General features: G+C 37.1%; 3 protein-coding genes across 17 annotated transcripts in view; 2 read left to right on the top strand and 1 right to left on the bottom strand.

The window, feature by feature from the left end:
• The window catches only part of LOC116853437 (obscurin), a 50,590-nt gene extending 39,148 nt beyond the window's left edge, over positions 1 to 11,442 (top strand). For 8 of the 9 annotated variants that reach the window (XM_032834521.1, XM_032834523.1, XM_032834520.1 and 5 more), the window contains 14 exons: positions 59 to 359; positions 1,219 to 1,800; positions 2,109 to 2,533; positions 2,620 to 3,383; positions 3,734 to 4,032; positions 4,255 to 5,174; positions 5,674 to 6,113; positions 6,495 to 6,633; positions 7,006 to 7,475; positions 7,677 to 7,910; positions 8,333 to 8,477; positions 8,547 to 9,050; positions 9,306 to 10,456; positions 10,710 to 10,956. In XM_032834521.1, the coding sequence (XP_032690412.1) occupies positions 59 to 359; positions 1,219 to 1,800; positions 2,109 to 2,533; positions 2,620 to 3,383; positions 3,734 to 4,032; positions 4,255 to 5,174; positions 5,674 to 6,113; positions 6,495 to 6,633; positions 7,006 to 7,475; positions 7,677 to 7,910; positions 8,333 to 8,477; positions 8,547 to 9,050; positions 9,306 to 10,456; positions 10,710 to 10,956 (6,621 nt within the window). Of the gene's footprint in view, positions 1 to 58; positions 360 to 1,218; positions 1,801 to 2,108; positions 2,534 to 2,619; positions 3,384 to 3,733; positions 4,033 to 4,254; positions 5,175 to 5,673; positions 6,114 to 6,494; positions 6,634 to 7,005; positions 7,476 to 7,676; positions 7,911 to 8,332; positions 8,478 to 8,546; positions 9,051 to 9,305; positions 10,457 to 10,709 lie in introns of all 9 variants that reach the window. The other variant, XM_032834517.1, reaches the window with a different exon arrangement.
• A 32-nt stretch (positions 11,443 to 11,474) lies between these two features.
• Positions 11,475 to 14,940, bottom strand: LOC116853438 (NEDD8-conjugating enzyme UBE2F-like). 3 transcript variants are annotated; one of them, XM_032834528.1, is made up of 6 exons: positions 14,807 to 14,940; positions 14,126 to 14,387; positions 13,736 to 13,864; positions 13,494 to 13,655; positions 12,108 to 12,269; positions 11,475 to 12,027 (listed from the first exon to the last, which is right to left on the bottom strand). In XM_032834528.1, exons 3-6 carry the CDS (start codon positions 13,841 to 13,843, stop codon positions 11,911 to 11,913), a joined length of 549 nt encoding a protein of 182 aa, XP_032690419.1. In that variant the 5' UTR covers positions 13,844 to 13,864; positions 14,126 to 14,387; positions 14,807 to 14,940; the 3' UTR covers positions 11,475 to 11,910. The 3 variants fall into 3 exon arrangements, with proteins under 3 accessions (XP_032690419.1, XP_032690420.1, XP_032690418.1); XM_032834529.1 differs by lacking the exon at positions 14,807 to 14,940 and adding an exon at positions 14,478 to 14,666; XM_032834527.1 differs by lacking the exon at positions 14,807 to 14,940 and having other exon boundaries at positions 14,126 to 14,666.
• A 1,404-nt stretch (positions 14,941 to 16,344) lies between these two features.
• Positions 16,345 to 19,366, top strand: part of LOC116853443 (DNA replication complex GINS protein PSF3) — an 18,694-nt gene continuing 15,672 nt past the window's right edge. For 3 of the 5 annotated variants that reach the window (XM_032834539.1, XM_032834541.1, XM_032834542.1), the window contains exons 1-4: positions 16,346 to 16,703; positions 17,068 to 17,212; positions 17,300 to 17,429; positions 17,510 to 17,708. In XM_032834539.1, the coding sequence (XP_032690430.1) occupies positions 16,595 to 16,703; positions 17,068 to 17,212; positions 17,300 to 17,429; positions 17,510 to 17,708 (583 nt within the window). In that variant the 5' untranslated portion in view covers positions 16,346 to 16,594. Of the gene's footprint in view, positions 16,704 to 17,067; positions 17,213 to 17,299; positions 17,430 to 17,509; positions 18,103 to 19,366 lie in introns of those variants that run through there. The other 2 variants (XM_032834538.1, XM_032834540.1) reach the window with 2 other exon arrangements.

Below are 19,366 nucleotides of genomic sequence, written 5' to 3'. Positions count from 1 at the left end.
TGAACTGATACAATGCATTAAATAGCCGATAATCACTGAGATATTTATATCTTTCCAGGCGTTTCTGAGTCTTCTATTGAAGCCGCAAATCGACAGTTTCAAAGATCACAGCGAGTCGGTTGATGAACGGGTCGAGTGGCAAGCGATCGTCAAGGCCAATCCGAAACCCGTGGTTACATGGATGAGGGATGGCACGGAGCTGCAGAAGGGCGAACGATACGACATGGAAGAGGATAAGAGAAACTGCAAATATAAGCTCATCATCAAGAAGCTTAGTCTTGAAGACGGCGGCGCTTACACGATTGTGGCGAAGAACTACCTGGGCGAAGTGAGTGCTCAGGCTACTCTGACACCTCACAGTAAGTTCATTAAGTTTCCTCAGTAAAATATAGTCGCACTTTATACGCTTTGCTGCAAGCCGTATATCTAACAAGTAAATCTACCCAAAAGTTACACTCCGATTTCTTTCTAATTTAGCACAAATGTGTACAAAAGTACAAAGAATATTTAGGTCATATTTTTTCATTTTGACTTACTTTGAGTTTCACGGGCAGTTTATAGCTTTTTAATGTTTATAGCTTTTTCATTCCTATCATCAACAAGTGCAACAAAAATGCATAAGAAATAAAATTGAATATAGGCGTTATTGGCTTGCTAATTATGAATATGAAGTCAAATGTATAAAATTATTTGTATAAATAATAAAATGTTTAAACAAAACATGTAAAAAGTTGAAAAAAAATTATGTATACAAATAATTTCTCGGTTTGGCAGAGATTCGAACTATTGACTAATTTAGCATAGATTTGAAATATTTCGGTTGGAATCTCGGCTAAAGAAATTTAGAATGGTTCGTGTCTCAGCTATGCCGATTTTGTTAGAATTATTTAACTATATCTTGTATTCAATTTTATTTCTTATGTATTTTTATTGTATTTGTTGATGATAGGATTGAGAACATTAAAAAGCTATAATCTGTCTGTGAAATTCAAAGTGAGTCAAAATGAAAAAATATGACCTAAATATTCTTTGTACTTTTGTACACATTTGTGCCAAATTAGAAAGAAATCGGAATGTACCTTTTGGGTAGGTTTACTTGTAAGCTGCATAGAAATCCAAAGACTTATGTCTTATAGATCTTCGAGTTCACAAAATTATAGTATCATCCTTTGTATATTACATCTTCACGATATAAAAAAACATTTGCATTTCCCGTAGCCGAGGCTCCGACTTTCCTAAAAGGCCTCTCGAAGATGCAGTGCAGCGATCGCGAAGACATCGAGCTGAAGATCCGTGCGGTCGGTATCCCGAGACCAAGCGTCATTTGGCTGAAGAATGGCGAGATCATCAAAGAGGACGATCGGCATCAGTTGGTTACTCACATAGACGGCATAGTGGACAGTATCTTCTCCATCAAGACCTTTTCCGCGGACGACGTCGGCACGTTCACGTGCCAGGCGAGCAATGTCGCCGGTACCGCGCAAACCAACTGCGATTTAACGTTGACGTTGACCGCACCTTCGTTCGGCCGACCACCCCTACCGAGGTCAATGGAAGTCGACGAGGGCGAGCCGCTCGAGCTGAAAGCCAAAGTGGACGGTAGTCCGATACCCAGCACCGCTTGGTTCAAGGACGGCGAGAGGATCTGGCCAAATGATCACGTGAAAATCACCACCTCACCGGACGGCACCACGAAACTCATGATCGACGTCGTGGAGCCCACCGATTGTGGCGCTTACAAGCTGGTCATCTCGAACTCCAGCGGAGATAATTCCTCACTCTGCGCTGTCGCTGTCACACGTGAGTGAATTTTTTTTAGTTTTCGTGCTCTATCGAGTAACGAATCTCGTCAATTCGTTGAGACAAAATGGAAAGATTAGATATTTGATTTAATTACTAATAATACGTTTAAAATAACTTTTCGCGTATCTTTTAGAATCAAAAGTTAAACTTAACGTTAACGTAAAATTAAATTTAATATTAACATAAAATGAATTATAACATAAAGTTAAAATTAACGTTACATTACATTAAGAAACATTAATAACAGTTTGTAATTTCATGAATTTAAGTGGCTTTTATTACTAAGCAGTCTGCGCTTGTTACAGCCTCACGTAGGAAACCGTCGTTTATGAAGTCATTGCAGAACATGAAGGCCGTGGTTGGACAACCGCTGAAGCTGGAAGCTCAAGTCTTAGCATTCCCGAATCCGCAGGTGCAATGGTTCAGGGACGGTATACCGTTGAGACACACGAAAGAAATGTATTTCATAAATGAGCCAAACGGTCTGATCGGCTTGAAGATCGACTACGTACGTCCGGAGGACGCGGGCACTTACTCCTTGATTGTGTCCAACGCACTTGGCGAAATCACTGGTACGGCTAAGATAGAAGTGGAGGAGAGAGAGAAGAGGCCGGAGTTCGTCGCGAGCCTTCAGCCGCAAACCGCTGTCGAAGGTTTCCCAGTGAAGATGGAGGTGAAAACTGTCGGAAAACCAGCTCCCGAGCTCAAGTGGCTGCGAAACGGCGACGAGGTACTATGATATTTTTAACATTGTTATATGTTATGTTCAAATATTTTAAATTCGATTCTTATCTAACAAAATCAATATATCTTCAGATTGTTCCTGACAACACGCACATAAAGATCACCAGCCAACCGGACGGCAGTCATGCGTTGATTCTCGATAAGGCGACGCCAGAGGACATAGGCGAATATCAAGTAGTAGCCGGTAACACGGAGGGCACCGCGTCCTGCAAAGCTAAACTGGACGTAGTTAGTAAGACCAGACCGGACACGCCAGAGGAAAAGCCAGCCTTCACCGGTCCTATGCGCGATGTGATCGTTGAAGAAGGTCAGCCATTGACGTTGGATGTGTCGTTTGTCGGTAATCCCATGCCCGACGTGAGCTGGACAAAGGATGGCGAACCTGTGAAGCCCTCGGAACGCGTGATGATGAGTTGCGACGGCAAGAAAGTTGGTCTGGAAATCAAACCGTGCGATGTCAAGGACGCAGGTGCCTACAGCTGCCGGCTGAGCAATCCACTCGGCGAAGACACCACCGGCGCGAACGCTATAGTCAGGAAAGTCTACCAGTCACCGTCCTTCACGCAGAGGTTCACGGATCTACAGCAACTGCCTACCTACGACGCCAAGTTTCCAGCGCGCATCACTGGTATACCACATCCTGAGGTCACCTGGTATTTTAACGACAAGCCAATTTTGAAGGACAACGACAAGTACAAGATCAAACATGATGGTGATGCTTATTGTTTGTACGTGAAGAACTGCACCTACGACGACTCAGGTCGATATAGGTGTAGAGCGGTCAACAAAGGCGGCGAGGCTGAATGTGTGGCAAACTTGGCTGTAGTCGATAAGATGTGAGATTCTCTCTTTTTTATTTAAATATACAATATTAGTTGTTTTAGATGATTGTTAGATGATTAGAATGTTGAAGATAATCCTCTAAAAAATCTCATGATTTTTTATAATATTATAATATTATAATCTCTTACACAATAATAGTCTTTTTATAAAACAGTATAATCTTATAAATTCTCTTATAATCTAATAAAATAAGAAGAATAATCATATTAAAGAGAATCTTTTTTCATATAAAAGATTCTTTATTATAAATGTTTTTTTATTTATCTCATTATAGAAGAAGATAAGATACTTCTAGAAGAGAATTTAACGAATCTATGTCATATTACACGATTAATAACTTCAGTGAGAAGAAGCAGAAAATCGAGCCACCAACGTTCCTGAAGAGGATCGGCGACTGCGAGGTTTACAGAGGTATGCCCGCCAAATTCACCGCGTGCGTCACCGGATACCCGGAGCCGGACTTCGAGTGGTATCGCAACGGCGATCGACTCTGGCCCACCGATCGCATCAGGATGGATCAGGAGGGTAGTTTGTTGCGAATGACAATTGCTAACGCGGACGAGTTGGATGCCGGCAAGTACGTACTGAGGATTTCCAATCCTCACGGTGAAGACTCCTGCAGCGCCGAGATGATTTACGAATGTAAGTTGCATAAAAGTTTTCGTGGTGAAGAAAAATCATTAAATTAATATTTTGAAGCATTAGTTTCATATATGTATCTCTCTTTGGACGTTTTCATTTAATATTTTTAAAATATTTCTAAAATCAATAATTTTTCATCAATAATTTTTTACTTGCTAAGTTACTATCAAGAGTCGCATGATAATTCGTGAGATCTTCCTAATGAATTCCCTTCGATTTCAGCTCTGGAACCACGCACGAAGAAACCTCTCGCCGATCAATACGCTGATTTCGACAAGTATCGAAAGTCCGGTGTTCCGCTGCCATTGTCGGACCGTCCGATCATCAGCCGTATGATGGACCGCCATCTCACCCTCTCCTGGAAGCCGTCCATTCCGATCGGGCCGCGAATGCCGGTAACGTATCTGGTGGAGATGTGCGAGCTGCCAGACGGTGACTGGTTCACCGCGCGCAGTGGCATTCGTAGCTGCGTCTGCGACATCCGCAACCTCGAGCCGTTCCGCGACTACAAGTTCCGCATTCGCGTGGAGAACAAATACGGCATAAGTGACCCGTCGCCCTTCGCGCAAACCTACCGCGCCAAACTGGAGCCGGAGCCACCCAAGTTCTTCCCTTACTTGCCACCTGGTATCGACTTCCGACCTGAGACCAGTCCTTACTTCCCGAAGGACTTCGACATTGAGCGACCACCCCACGACGGTTACGCTCAGGCGCCCAAATTCCTGCGTCAGGAGTATGACACCCAGTACGGCGTGAAGAATCACAACGTCAACCTCTTCTGGTTTGTCTACGGTTACCCCAAGCCGAAGATGACATATTACTTCAACGATCAACTGATCGAATCGGGCGGTCGATACGACCAGAGCTATACCAGAAATGGCCAGGCGACTCTCTTCATCAACCGAATGCTCGAGAGGGACGAGGGTATGTATGAGGCTGTCGCTACAAACGAGCACGGCGAAGCCAGGCAGAGAATTGTCTTGAAGATCGCCGAGTACCCCACGTTCATCGAGAGACCTGATGAAACTATTGTGATGGTGAGGAGAACTGGCCAGTTGGTCGCCCGCGTCACCGGTGTACCTTACCCAGAGCTGAAGTGGTACAAGGATTGGAAGCCTATAGCTTCATCTTCCAGAATCAGGGTTTGTTCCGTTTATTCTGTCCTATTCCACAGATAAATATATAATTATTAAAAAATAATAAGAGTATATGGAACGAAAGAATATAGAAATGTGAACCAAAGAAAAATTAAAAAAGTTCACTTTCTTATTGTTAGTTATACATCTTGATTTCAAAATTATTATGTTTATATTTATATGTCTTGTATACATGTTAAATCAGAATAATTATGATATTAGAATAATCATGACGATGTAATATCGTTCTCACAGTGGTAAATTTAATTTATTATTAATATCAATAAAATAATATTATATAATAATATTAATATCAATAAAATTAATATAATTGTTCTTTGATTTTACAATGATTAAATGGGCAATCACTATTAATATCTAGTTGTTTTTAATATTTTTATTGTAGAAAAATTACATATATTTATTAATTATATATATTTTTAAATTATAACATAGTATATAATATAAAGATATTTTCTTAAGCGCTTTTCCTTTCTAATGATAGATTCAATTCACCGAACCCGATACTACGACTCTCATCATCAACGAGGCTATGACGAAGGACGAAGGCCTTTACTCGATTAGCGCGGGGAACGTGGCTGGATCAATATCCTGTTCGGTAATACTTCACGTGGAGGAGAACGAGCACGAATACGGATATAGAACGTACAAGAAGAAGATGGATGTGCAGCCGCGCGACAAGCCGTTCGGCGATTTCTACGATTTGGGTGATGAGCTCGGCCGCGGCACGCAGGGTGTCACCTATCACGCGGTCGAGAGGAACACCGGTAGAAATTACGCTTCCAAGATTATGCACGGATATGGTGATCTCAAGCCGTTCATGTATAACGAGATGGAAGCGATGAACAACCTGCATCATCGCAAACTGCTGCGGCTGCACGATGCTTTCGAGACTAACGATTCGGTTACGCTCGTCATGGAACTGTATCCTTTATTACTACGTCCATATCTGTATTTATACGTTAAATCAGGATAATTGTGATATTAGAATAATCATGATAGAGCGTAATATTATTCTTACAGTGGCAAAATTAAAAACTTATGAGTTATCAAAATTATTATTTTTTGAAATTATAATATTAATATTATATAGATTATTTATTAATTTTATCTCTCTTTTTAATGATTTTGCAATAATTATTAGGTGGATAGTCATCTTGTAGTTATTAATATTTTTACTTTAGAAAAGCGTCGCAAACTCGCAATATCATGATTATCTTGAAAGATTGATCCTACATAGCTTGATACAACGTTTAAAAGTGAATTGTAGAATCAAATGTTGAAAAATCCTTAATGATAATTTAGAGCGGCTGGTGGAGAATTAGTGGACACTCTCACGAGACAAGAATATTATACCGAAATAGATATCGCTCGTTACATACGCCAACTGTTATGGGGACTGGAATACATGCACGGAAATCATTACGCGCATCTTGGTTTGACGGTACATTACGTATATAAAACTTGATTTTTATATGAAAAATTCGGTTGTTTATATAATTTGTGCTTAACTCGTTAAATTCAAACTCTAAATAATTTAAAAAGTAATAACATAATTTGCTAAAATTTACTTTTACTATGCATTTATTTTTACAAGCCAAAAACTCAACTAGTAATATATATTTTTCCTTCCTTCAGTATACATCAATTGCTTTATATTGTGATTGATCTGTTTATAAAATATTCAAAATAATAACATAGCTTTAAAAATTAATAATTTAATCTGTAATTAATTCTAATTTATATTTATAATTTATATTTATAAATCTTAATTTATAAATAAATATTTTCTTTAATTAAATATCTTTCCTCATAGCTCGGTGATCTCCTGATCTCCCACGCCGGTGGGGACGACCTGAAAATCGGCGACTTCGGACTCGCTCGTAGAATCTCGCAAATGAAGCTGATGACTTTAGCGTATGGTATGCCGGAATATGTCGCACCAGAAGTGACCAATAACGAAGGCGTCAGTTACCCCGCGGATATGTGGTCCGTCGGCATAATTACCTATATCTTGCTGTCGGGTATTTCACCGTTTAGAGGTGCGCACGACCGCGAGACATTGATGAAGATCAGAGCCGGCAAATGGGACTTCGACGATCGGTGGAAGCACATATCGAACGAGGCACAGGACTTCATCCGCAGTCTGCTCATGTACAATGTTGAGACGAGGATGGATGTCAAAACTGCTTTGGCTCACCCGTGGTTCAACTACATCGACAATTTGCCACCGGAACCTCACAGAATACCTTCCGAGAATTTGAAGAATTATTATAAACTTTACCGGCAAGTGTATTCTAATAATATTTTAAGGACACACTTAATAAGAGAGTGTGTCATAAATAATTCAGTGTATCTTTTAACCAGAATTGATTTTTTACAGAAAATAAGAGAACTGAAGAAAAGAAAGTAAAAATAGAGAAATTCATAGAATGTATTCTTGTACAATTGAGAAGGTTTCAATTTACAAAGCGTGTATTTTCACAGCGATTGGTACAACAATGCTTCTTGCCGCACGTGGTATCGCAGGCGCAAGTTGGAGACCGCGTTTGAACATCCGTCGCGAATGGTGTATCCACCAGGACACAAATTCACGCCTGAGCCCAGTACCGACAGGAGTTACAGCCCGTTGAAGAAGCCCTCGACCAGGACATGGGAGAATCAAGTGCCATCGAGGGAACCGATCGACACGGAGATCGGAATTATCAAGAGCGAAAGCCAGTAAGATGACACTTTTAATATACAACAGATTTAATATAAAAAACTATTTAATATAAAATAGATCTGATAATCTTTAAACTTTCTTCCATTAACAATTTTTCGATTGACATAATAGTTTATACATTTAAAATATCTCTGAAATTCATAAAATAATGCAACAAAACAAAAATTGTATCTTTTACAGCTAAGCTACAGAAATACACAACTTTTACATAACTTTTCAATCGAATTTTCAACTCAGAAATTCAGTTTATATTTAATTTGAATCCAACTTCAAATTCTAATTAAATTATATAAGTAAAATAATTGAAATTAAATTTAAAGGAAATTAATTTTAAAAGAAAATTTTAAGTTCCTTTTTTATTAAAATTTGTATAAGTGTAGCGTTATCAAAGATAATCAAATACAATTGCGTTTCAAAGTTACCAAAACGGACCGGATACGTACCTCCTTCAGCTGCGAGACACCGATTTCCCCGTCCGACTACGCGAATACATGAAAGTTGCTTGCAATCGCAGCCCCGGATTTTCGCGCTCTATTACTGAAGACAATGGCTTCGATTGGAGGGTGAGTACAATTACTACATGGTTGTTACCCTTAAATGGTTTTCTTCAATTCTCTGTTTTCTTTATACAGGCACCGATTATTCGGGAACGTCGGCGATTCACGGACGTCATGGACGAGGAAATTGACGACGAGAGGCGAGAGCGCATCAATCGGTACGGATCGGCGGATACGTATACGCTCAGGCGATTGAAAAACGAGCTGGGTACTCGACTGGACAGTTACGCTGAGGCCGAAGCAATGATTGGGTCGAAGAAGGAGGGTCAGCCGCCATTCTTTCGCGAGAAGCCGCAGATCTGCCCGATCGAGGAGGGAAAGTCAGCGCAGCTTGTCTGCCTCGCTGTGGGCGATCCGAAGCCGCTGATACAGTGGTTCAAGAACGACATGGTCATACAGGAGAGCAATCGGATCAAAGTGACAGAGGACACAGAGGGAAGATCTATATTTACTTTTAACCCTACGAAAGAGCACGATATTGGCATATATAAGGTCGTGGCGAGAAATCCGATAGGACAAACAGCTGTTAGAACGAGGGTGCTGTTGGCAACGGTTCCTTTCGGCCCGGATTCCCCAGAGGTAATCATGCAACCTTCGAGGATATATGAAGATACCGAAGTATAAGAAGTATAAAAATAAAAAAACTAGAGAATTTAAAAAGTTAACGAAATTAGAGGAAAACTTAGATCGGAGAAACATTAGAGGGTTACTTTAAGGAATTAAAGTAGAAATTAGAGAGTTACTTTAAGAGAATTTTGGTAAAAGAATGATAAAAAATAGAATTTTTAACCGAGGAACATATGCCTTCTATGCTAAGGATACTTGATCTTTCAGGCTTCCGATGTGTCGGACACCGAAGTACTTCTGCGATGGAAACAGCCCAAGTATGACGGCAATTCGGCCGTGTTGTGCTACAATCTTCAATATAAGGAGGGTGACTCAATTGCCTGGATAGACGTCGGCTCGAACATCGACCACGAGTTCTATCTGGTGCGTAACCTGAAGCAGGACACAAGCTACAACTTCCGTCTGGCAGCGCGCAACCGCATCGGCTGGAGTGAGAAAGGCATCCCGTCAAAGCTGATCAAGACTCGGCCGCCAGGTTGTCCGAAGGTGCAAATAACGCGCGCAATGAGGCATCTCCAGGAGTTTACTGAAGCCGGCCACGAGATCGTTTTGGAAGAGGACAAACAGCACATTGACTACTCCGTAGAGGAGCGGCCGATTGAGTGGTCAGAGGAGCCTCAGTTGTCCAGCAAATACAGTTTTATTTCGGAGCTATCGCGCGGCCAGTTCTCCGCGGTGGTAAAGGGCTTGGACAAGAGCAACGATCGCGTGATCGTCGCCAAGATCCTCGAGCTGAATGCCGAGACGGAGAAGCAAGTGAATCGGGAATACGAGGCATTGCGTTCGCTGCGACATGAGAGATTGGCAATGTTAGAGACGGCGTATAAGGTCCCTGGCTCGCCGATCGTGATGTTCGTCATGGAGAAGCTCCAAGGCGCCGATATACTCACCTACTTCTCCAGCAGACACGAGTACACGGAGAATTGCGTGGCGAACGCCGTCACGCAGATTCTCGACGGTTTGCAGTACTTGCACTGGCGAGGCTATTGCCACCTAGATATCCAGCCGGACAACGTGGTGATGTCGTCCGTGAGGTCGGTGCAAGTGAAGCTGGTTGACATGGGCTCCGCTCACAAAGTCAGCAGGCTAGGCACAGCGGTACCGAAGCAGCTCGGCCATCACGAATACAGATCGCCTGAGTTGCACAACGATGAACCGGCCTATCCTCAGACGGATATCTGGATGGTCGGTGTGTTGACCTACGTGTTGTTGTCTGGGGTCTCGCCTTTCCGCGGCAAGGACGCGGATGAGACTCGACAGAACATATCCTTCGTCAGGTACAGATTCGAGTATCTTTACAAGGAGCTGAGTCAGGAGGCCACGAGGTTCCTCATGTTGGTCTTCAAGCGCGCACCAAGGTTCGTAGAATTAACATTTGCAATACTGAAGATCTTCGACAGTTTTACTCGCAAGTAGAGTTTCAAACATTTTGTTTAAAAAACAAAGTTTTGATATTTCTGAATAATTTCTCTTTACTAAATTTTTCTTATCGAACGTTTAAAAATTTATCGCTGAGTGTCTTGATATATCAAATACTACGAGTTAATATTAAATGCTATCTGCAAATAGGTCTTTTATACAGAATAATAATTGCACTGCTTTCTTCTTTAGTAAAAGACCAATGACAGAAGAGTGCCACGATCACAGATGGCTATTGCCAACCGATTATATGATCAAGAAACGCGAGAGGGCTGTGTTCCTAGGTAACAGGCTGAAAGAGTACAATGAGGAATATCACGAGGAAAAATCAAAACTAGCTTCCGAGAGCGACAGTCTAGCGAGCGAAAGCCTGTTGGGCTCCAAGCAGAAGCTCATCAGATCGACCAGTATACAAGAAGAGCTACGCACCACGTTTTAATGATTAAACTGCGATTTTCCATTTATCTTAACATACACACACATACGTACATATACATACAAACATACCACATCACAAAACACACAATCGTACCATCTCGCGTACGTTGCCTAGTCTGTCTACGGAAAACGAGAGACGCGAGAAATCGTTTCTTCGATTTCTCTTTTGTTATTATTTATTTGTTACAAATTGTAATTATAACAGAGACCATTGTCGTCCGAATATCGATGCTTCGCCGACGGAGATGTCGTCGGCGTTTAAATCGCACACAATGAATTTCAGCCGTCCGTTAATTCGACGTGTATGACACGAGTGAATTGCGCTCCATGCATCCCGACGAGACGAAGTGCAGATCGAATTTTTTGAAATTAAGCATAAAAAATGTCGATTACGCGCGCGCGTTGTACGAATATTATAAATAAATATTTGAGAAAAATGTGCCTGACATTTCAGTGACAAGCTCATTATTCTTTTACGATGGTGAAACGCGTGTGTAGATGGTTAGAAATATTCATATATATTATTAAACATCGACTTTATTTACAGAGATGTCGCGTTAGCATTACAGTATTTTGAAGAGAACAAATATTATTGTACATGTGATATATTTCCAATTCACCCTCTTCATATATGTAATATATCAAAATCATAATAGATATAATGAAAATTACAATTAATATACATTAACGAAATTTCGCTACAACAACCCAATTTCAATGTATAGGTCGAGAAGATGATCTCTCTGCAATAGAATAGACTAGCAAAATATGAAACTAAAATACATCATGTGTAGTTATTAGATAAGAAGTTGCAATATGAAAATTGCAACCTTTTATCTACTAAATTTATTATTCTAAAGCAAATTTAAATAGTATTTCACTCGTTCACCCCAAGACAAAAAATACTCATGAAACCAATGATAATTGTCTGTACTTTAAAACGTTACAATGTAGATCATCTCTTTGCATATATCATTACATAATCTTTAACTTTACTTCGAAACGACTCTTTATCTTTAATAAATTGATCGGCTGCATCCTTATTCAAAGGATCGTCGAAGTTTAAGAGATCCTGAAACAAATACAAAGTGTAGAATGCATATTGAATACACTCGCCGACTCGAATGCAACGATAAACAGTTATATACATACAGTGAAGAGGGAATTTAAACCCCAGACGACGTCTTTCAGCTTCCGCGTAGGTGCCCATCCCATTCCGTCAAGACTACTTTGCCTTAATATGGAAAGACAAACATCACCTTCTTCACTTATATTGGGATGCCATAACTTTGTTAGACATTTCACTTTCGGTGGCTATAAAATGTTCATTTAATCCATATTTTTTCAATGAGCAAAATGTCAGTCAATATTGCATTAAATTCATATTCTGTCAACAGAGCCTGCTAACTAGAGTGACCAACTTTTAATCAACTAATTTTGGGATATTACTCTTAAAAAATCAAGCCACAACTAAAGGAATCAGGATTTCTTCAATGGTACATCAGATTATATAATAACTTGTTATATTAACGTGTGTACAGTCGAGGGCAGATAAATTGTCTGACCTTTTTTTGATTGAGAAATGTAAGTTTAGTTATCTAATGAATCTGTTTTCTATTTGAGAATTCTTTTATTGGACGGATATGTTAACTCGCAAAAAAAGGTAAACAATTTGTCTACAACTGTACATTTTCTTTTTTGACCATACATATATAGATACATCTTGACACATATAAATTAAATACATATAAATATAAATAAATAAAATATTTATTCATTGTTAGAATATCAAGCAATTAACAGAATATAGTCTTTTATTATTTTTAATATAAATTATTGGTTTAAAATTAAAGTAAAAGCAATGAACAATCAACATAAAGTGCACATTTTTCTCATTACACAAATAATAAATAACAGTACAATTTCATATTATTTATTCCATATTATGTGGTAAATCGGAACAAATGGTATCCTGTTTAGGGTTTTTTTGGGATGCCTCTATAAAGTACTGAAATATATACTAATTGAAATGTGTGCTGCCATACAACATCTATAGTAAACAAACAGGATGAGGAAGAAATCCCTGATTCTTTCCTCATTCTTAATTGGGCCACATTGTGGTCAAGGATGGGGAGAATGAAATAAAGTAATTAAAGTAAAACAAAAGATAGATGAAGATAAAGTGCTATTCAAGACATTCAAGTATGCTTTCTTTCATTCTTCATAGATAAGTGAAAGAATGTCTTGCAAAATTCAGAACAGTTGGTCACACTATTGCTAACATAACTTGACAGCAAATTGATGGTACTGACTAAATAGAATCTAAAGCATGCTCCACTTAAATATATTTATATAATTACAGAATGGCAGATTATGCTTGATTTCTGTCATTATAATCAACAAAAATTTTATAGCAGATGTTACATGATAGATTGTTACATGCAAAACCTATTTTCATTGATTCAGTAATTTGGTTCATAATTGAATGCAAAATATTTCTGTCATTTAGCCTCATCAAAGTATTAATTACAAAATTACCGCCATATTGTAGTCCTCAGGTATGTGAATTTGAAAGTAAAAACGACCATTGGTCCAATATCCTTCATCTGGTACAATTAAAAGCGAAAATTCGTGAAGTCGATGTGGATCGTTGAATGAAACTTGACAAGTAGTTGGCAGCGTCTGTTCCATCTCCTGTACCTAAATAGAATAATGCATACGTCAATTACAAAGCGATATTTATATAATATGATCAGATTAGAAAACCACCACAATGTTACCTCTTTAACCAGTAATTTATCACGCACAGAGACTCGCTTATTGAAATCCCTGTTCTTTGAATTTGCTACGTCACTATCCTTCTTAAGCTTGCCTCGTAACGTAATCATATTAAGCCGTGCTAAAAATTTCTGTTTGCAGAAAAACAGAATCACCACTTTGCAAAAATTTGTTAACAAAATGAAAAAAAAATAAAAGCTATGTTAAACAAGGTTTTGTAACTTATTGTACAAGTATGGTTGAATTTGATTTTTCTTTCTCTCTTATGAGAGTGTTTTTTCAATCTGTAAAACGCTATGTAATTACATGATTTATCGCGTCCGAATTTGTCGGTTTTGAAAATCATTTCTAGGTTAGAAGCATTGAGTTTAACCTCTAATGTCGTGACGTACCTTTCGTTGCTGAGTCGAAGGGTCTCCGTTTCTACGTCAGTTGAATCATGTATGTTAAAGTGTCGACAATTGAGGTTCATTCATTTTATAATTTATATTCGTACGTTACAACTGCACACCGTAAATAACTGATAAAACCATAAACGTCAACGCACAACTCGAAGTTCGAACATTACCAAACGCTATTAATTCTTAGGCTCTGTTTTTAAATCGACGAAATTGTCGGAATATTGTTCTTTTCAAGTAAAATTGCTGTGATAGTCTGAAAAATTATGATTGTATAGAAATGATATATATACATCAATTCAAAGTGTGATCATTCCTCTTTACGGATAATGTAATTTTCTTTTACTAGTTTATTTAATGTTGAAAAGTAAAAATGTCTTTCTGGTTTTGATTGTTATAGAAGGTGAATAAATATCCGTGTGTATATGTGACGCACAATAAAATATTAATAAAAATTTTTGAAAATTTATAGCAGTTAAGGTCGATTTATGATGACCGTAACCGTTAACTTATGCTGTAATCCATAAGAAATGGACCAATCGCAGTTGAATATTCTTGTAATAATCGACTGCAATTAGTCAATTTCTTATGGATTACAGCATAAGTTAACAGCCATCATAAATCGGTCTTTATGAGTAAGATTTATTTTTTAAATGTTCGTTTATTTTAGTATACTTTGGCGAGAAACTTAGTACTCAGTGCTCAGTGTGGTCACAAACTTCTATATAACTACTAGACTGCTAACTCCTTCATATAGTGCTATGTAAAATTGACCCCGAACAGTATGGGCGCGTTCCGTTACAAGCTCGCAACGCTCGCGAGCGTGTAACGGAACGCGCTCTATGTATTACATACGGAAAAAAAGCATCTGCGCATGCCTGAAACTGGTGTCTAGAAGAAGAGGGGATATAAATGTAATATGGCCGATGCTGTCTGCTTAAATATTTGTATACGTAAAGAGCGAAAAACGTCAGAGTGAAGTACGTTATAGTAAAAAATTTGTAAAAATAAGTGATTGATCAATTGTATACCCATATCAGAGTGCAATAATGTCTAAACAAGATGCTACATTGTGAATGTCGGAATACCAAATAGATGCATGCGCGAGATTTCTGTACATACTTTTCGGGGCCATATACTGAGTCGAAGTTAGCAGTTTAGTAGTATATAGTTTAGAAGTATATAGAAGTCTGTGGTATTGGTTCCAGGGATTACTTAGAAAAACCTCAACATCATTACCAATTCGGCGAGAAATGACACTGCAGTATTATGTCTTATATCCATTTTTACAAACTTTAGTTAACTTAACCGGCTGGTTATTTCAATGGAATTGACGGAATCGCATCTATCAAGTCTGACTAAGGAAAAATGTGATTGATCAATTCTATTGGAATAACCAACCGGTTAAGTTAACCAAAGTTGGCAGAAACGGACATTAACTGACAGGTCGTTCTACATTGAGGTCGTTATACATTAGTTGCAAGTCGATTGCAACTCTTGTTGCGACAGCCAATCAGAAGCGTCAATAGCACTATTGATGCTTCTGATTGGCTGTCGCAATAAGAATTGCATCTGCTTGCGATCGGGTTGCAACTAATGTAGAACGACTTTTAGGCTCGATACGATCGTCGATTGGGCCTTGAGTTTTGAAAATGGTGAAAGGTCCTGCATGACACAGGAATATATACCAATCCAGAGAAAAGAAAAAAAAAATTGGGCCTTGATCTGAGTTTAATGCCTGTATTCATAGTCAGGCCTTACATTTAAAGACTCCTTAAATTTATCTTGAAATGCTCTAAGAATCATTTTATTGGCTATAGAACATCTAAAGATGAACTTAAGGAGGCCTTATATATAAGGCCTGACTACGTAAGGCCTATACTACGGACATAATTTAAAAAAAATAACAGGTCTAAATCAATGCGATTATTAGATTATTTTTATAAAATTAGTTCCAAAGTTTCCGCTACGAACCACCATTATACACGTCACTTTTTTATTTGAAAATAAAAAGTTTGAAAATATTTTTATACAATTTATATACATAATTTATTATGGTTTATTTAATTTCCTCAGTTCAAATAAAAAGATGTATAAATATCATTAATCACTTTAATAAAAAAAGACTGCCTAGCGTGATATTTTCAAAAACGATTTCAATTTCTTTAACTCGATTCGAGTTCGTATCAAATCCGTAATCGATCGATACAATCGATATAATCGTTTTACTACCGCGGTAATATCGCGTTCTATACAGTTACAGTCTCGTTACACTATTAATTTATTTAAATTTGAAGAAACGGTATAAATTCAACTCGGAACAAAAAAAAATAGTGAACCTGAGTTGTACCACTTGATGATCAGTTGTGTTAACGTTGGAAATATGTGCGCACCCACTTATTTAAAAATATTCAAACGTTGTTGAAAAGAACTTACAGTGCAAAAAGAAAAGGAGAAAAGAAAATGGCAACGTTATCGTACAGTTACATGCCAGATTATTTTTCTTTGACGGATATCTTGTGTACGGAGGAACGATTGTCATGCAAAATAGAGGTTACGTTGCCACGTTTAGGTAAGTTTGCGCGGGTAATCATACATTTTAGAATGCGTTTTTTTATTTTAGGATATTAAATGGGATTTATACATCTTTGATAAAATTATAGAGCAATGAATAGTACTAAATGAAAAAACGTATTTTCTTCCATTTGAGGAAAGGATTCCCATATTATACATTTATTTGCCATTTTTCTGTGTTGTAATTATAATAGTTAACATTTTTGAGTATTAATCACTAAAATCTGCACTATTTATCAACCAAGGATAATTTAATACATATAACACATCAAATACATATAACATTTGTATTTGCCTTATATAGAATCTATTATATTCTGCTTTTAATCGATTAGTTAATAAATTATATGATATACAATTAGGTTTCCTAGATCTTTCTTCTGAATCAGAGGATCTAAAACTAGGTACAAAATTAGAGCTTCCGTTGTGGTTGGCACAACCACTGAATATCTCAAGAGAACCTGTAGTCAGTATAGATATACCAAAAACATACAAAGAAGGCTACAGGTACGTACCATATAAGGAATTTGTGGAAAGCTTGAAATAATCTTTTTAATAACTCTCTCTTGTTCTACCTCTTTCTGTATATTATAGGGAAATCTTATTAGCAGATGCATGTACTGTTGTACTGAATAAATGGAATCCATATTATTATGAATTAGGAATGTACTTAAAGAAATTCAATAATCGTGATTGCGAAATGATTATTGACAGTTTACTGTTGGTGAGTGTTGAATTAGCTTTTGAATTAGATCAACAAAATTCACATTGCTCACATGTATAATTGTGCTATATAACTTTCAGACCTTTAGATCACGATTTAGACTAGTCATGGATTGGGCACAGAATCCTATTTCCGACCCCACACTCAACAATTTACTACCCAGATTAGAAAGAGAACTATTTATCACGGGAAAGAAAGCCAAGCAACAATTGGATGAATGGCTAAAGAAAGGTTCGAACGTTATTGAAACTTCACAAAGTGCCATGAATCTTAAAAAACGTAAGCGAACAGATTATGAGCTCAATTGAGAAACATAATATATGAAAAAAATTCTATTTTGCATACAGTAATTATTATATATGTAAGCATTGACAAGTACAGTTTTAATATGGTTGATTGATAATGGAATACAATGTATATGATAATATCAAACAAAATTTATTATCTTATAAATTAACATGATATGACCCTTTACTTTACAAATAATCGTATTTTACGTATAAGTAATAAGTAAAAATTTTATTTACATATTTAATATTTTTTTATTTACATTATATATACGGTCTCAGTCACATATGAACTGTAAACAATGTGCAGAAAGAGCCATATAACAAGAAATGGTAATATCTACTTCACAACCCACGACTAAAAATTATTAAAATATTCTAAGATACGTTTTCTTCTTCAGATATGTTTTACACTGTATAATATTCCATAATTTACCAGTGTATAACATGTCATTATCAGTAATAACAATCCTATTTCTGATAACTATATATCTGATATATTTCTCTATCTTATACTAAAACGCTAAAAGTTTCTTAAGTTTTTTCATACAAAAATAGAAAATATATCTGTATCTTTCTGTCGTAATTACAGCGGTAAAATGTATATGATTTATTAAAATGTCTTTTTTTTATATATAATTAGAATTAAAACATTCTTTAAATTTAATTATAATTATAAATTAAAATACGTCTTTTTACAAAAAATATTATAAACTATGTTCATAGTCTGATCTTAGATACAATCTTAAAATAATTTTAAATACAAGAACAGACTATGAATACCGACCTATGTGTTGTGAAGCTTTGTGGTTGCAACAAAACCGTATTTATCACATACCTTTATTAAAATCCAATGGTATTTTAAAAAATCACAAATTCATTTTATATTTTGCTTGTAAAAAGCTTACAATCAAGTATAGAATCAAGTACGTTTTGAATGATGTTGGTTCGATTCTTCCTTGTAGAGAATTTTCTTAAGTTTATAAATTTTATTTAACGTGCACTTGTCATATACGAATTTTTTGATGACAATCACACCAGGTGACAATAGTCGGAATGAAAGCATTTGTATTCCGTTTCGAGTCATATCCGTACGAAATTATTTTGAAAGTTATCTGATGCGTCGTGATTATAGCATGTTTATGATGTCACATTATATATTATATCGTATCGTTAATATCTTTACTATTAACATTATTGTTATTACAGTTATTATTATTATACTATTGCTTTTTAACCGGCCATATTGTCAACGTAGACTTTTTCTCGCTAAAGTTTAACGTCGCAAAATAAGGTGCACTAGCCATTTGGAAGAGACATAGCTGTTACCCGTGTCACTGACTGTTCTATACCCGCGTGTAAAATGGCGAATGTACGTGCACTCCATTATTGTCGTATTATTACTACTGATAAATTGCATTGTAGTGGCGCATTTTTCACTTTGCAGAGAACTCGCGCTCGCGCGATGCGTTATACGCGTGTTTCGCCGACTATTATAAAATTATCTTAAAATTTACGCTTAAGAGAGAGAGACACGCTGAAACAAAACTATATTTGGAATGTTATATGTGTGTGTGTGTGTGTATGTATATATATATATATATATATATATATATATATATATATATATATATATATATATATATATAT

Source organism: Odontomachus brunneus, unplaced genomic scaffold (genome assembly GCF_010583005.1).
Source record: "Odontomachus brunneus isolate Ranch 3 - 2012 unplaced genomic scaffold, Obru_v1 Obru_scaffold_322, whole genome shotgun sequence".
Classification (NCBI taxonomy): Eukaryota; Metazoa; Arthropoda; class Insecta; order Hymenoptera; family Formicidae; genus Odontomachus; species Odontomachus brunneus.
Note: the sequence above shows the minus strand (reverse complement) of the source record. Positions and strands in the feature narration are given on the sequence as shown.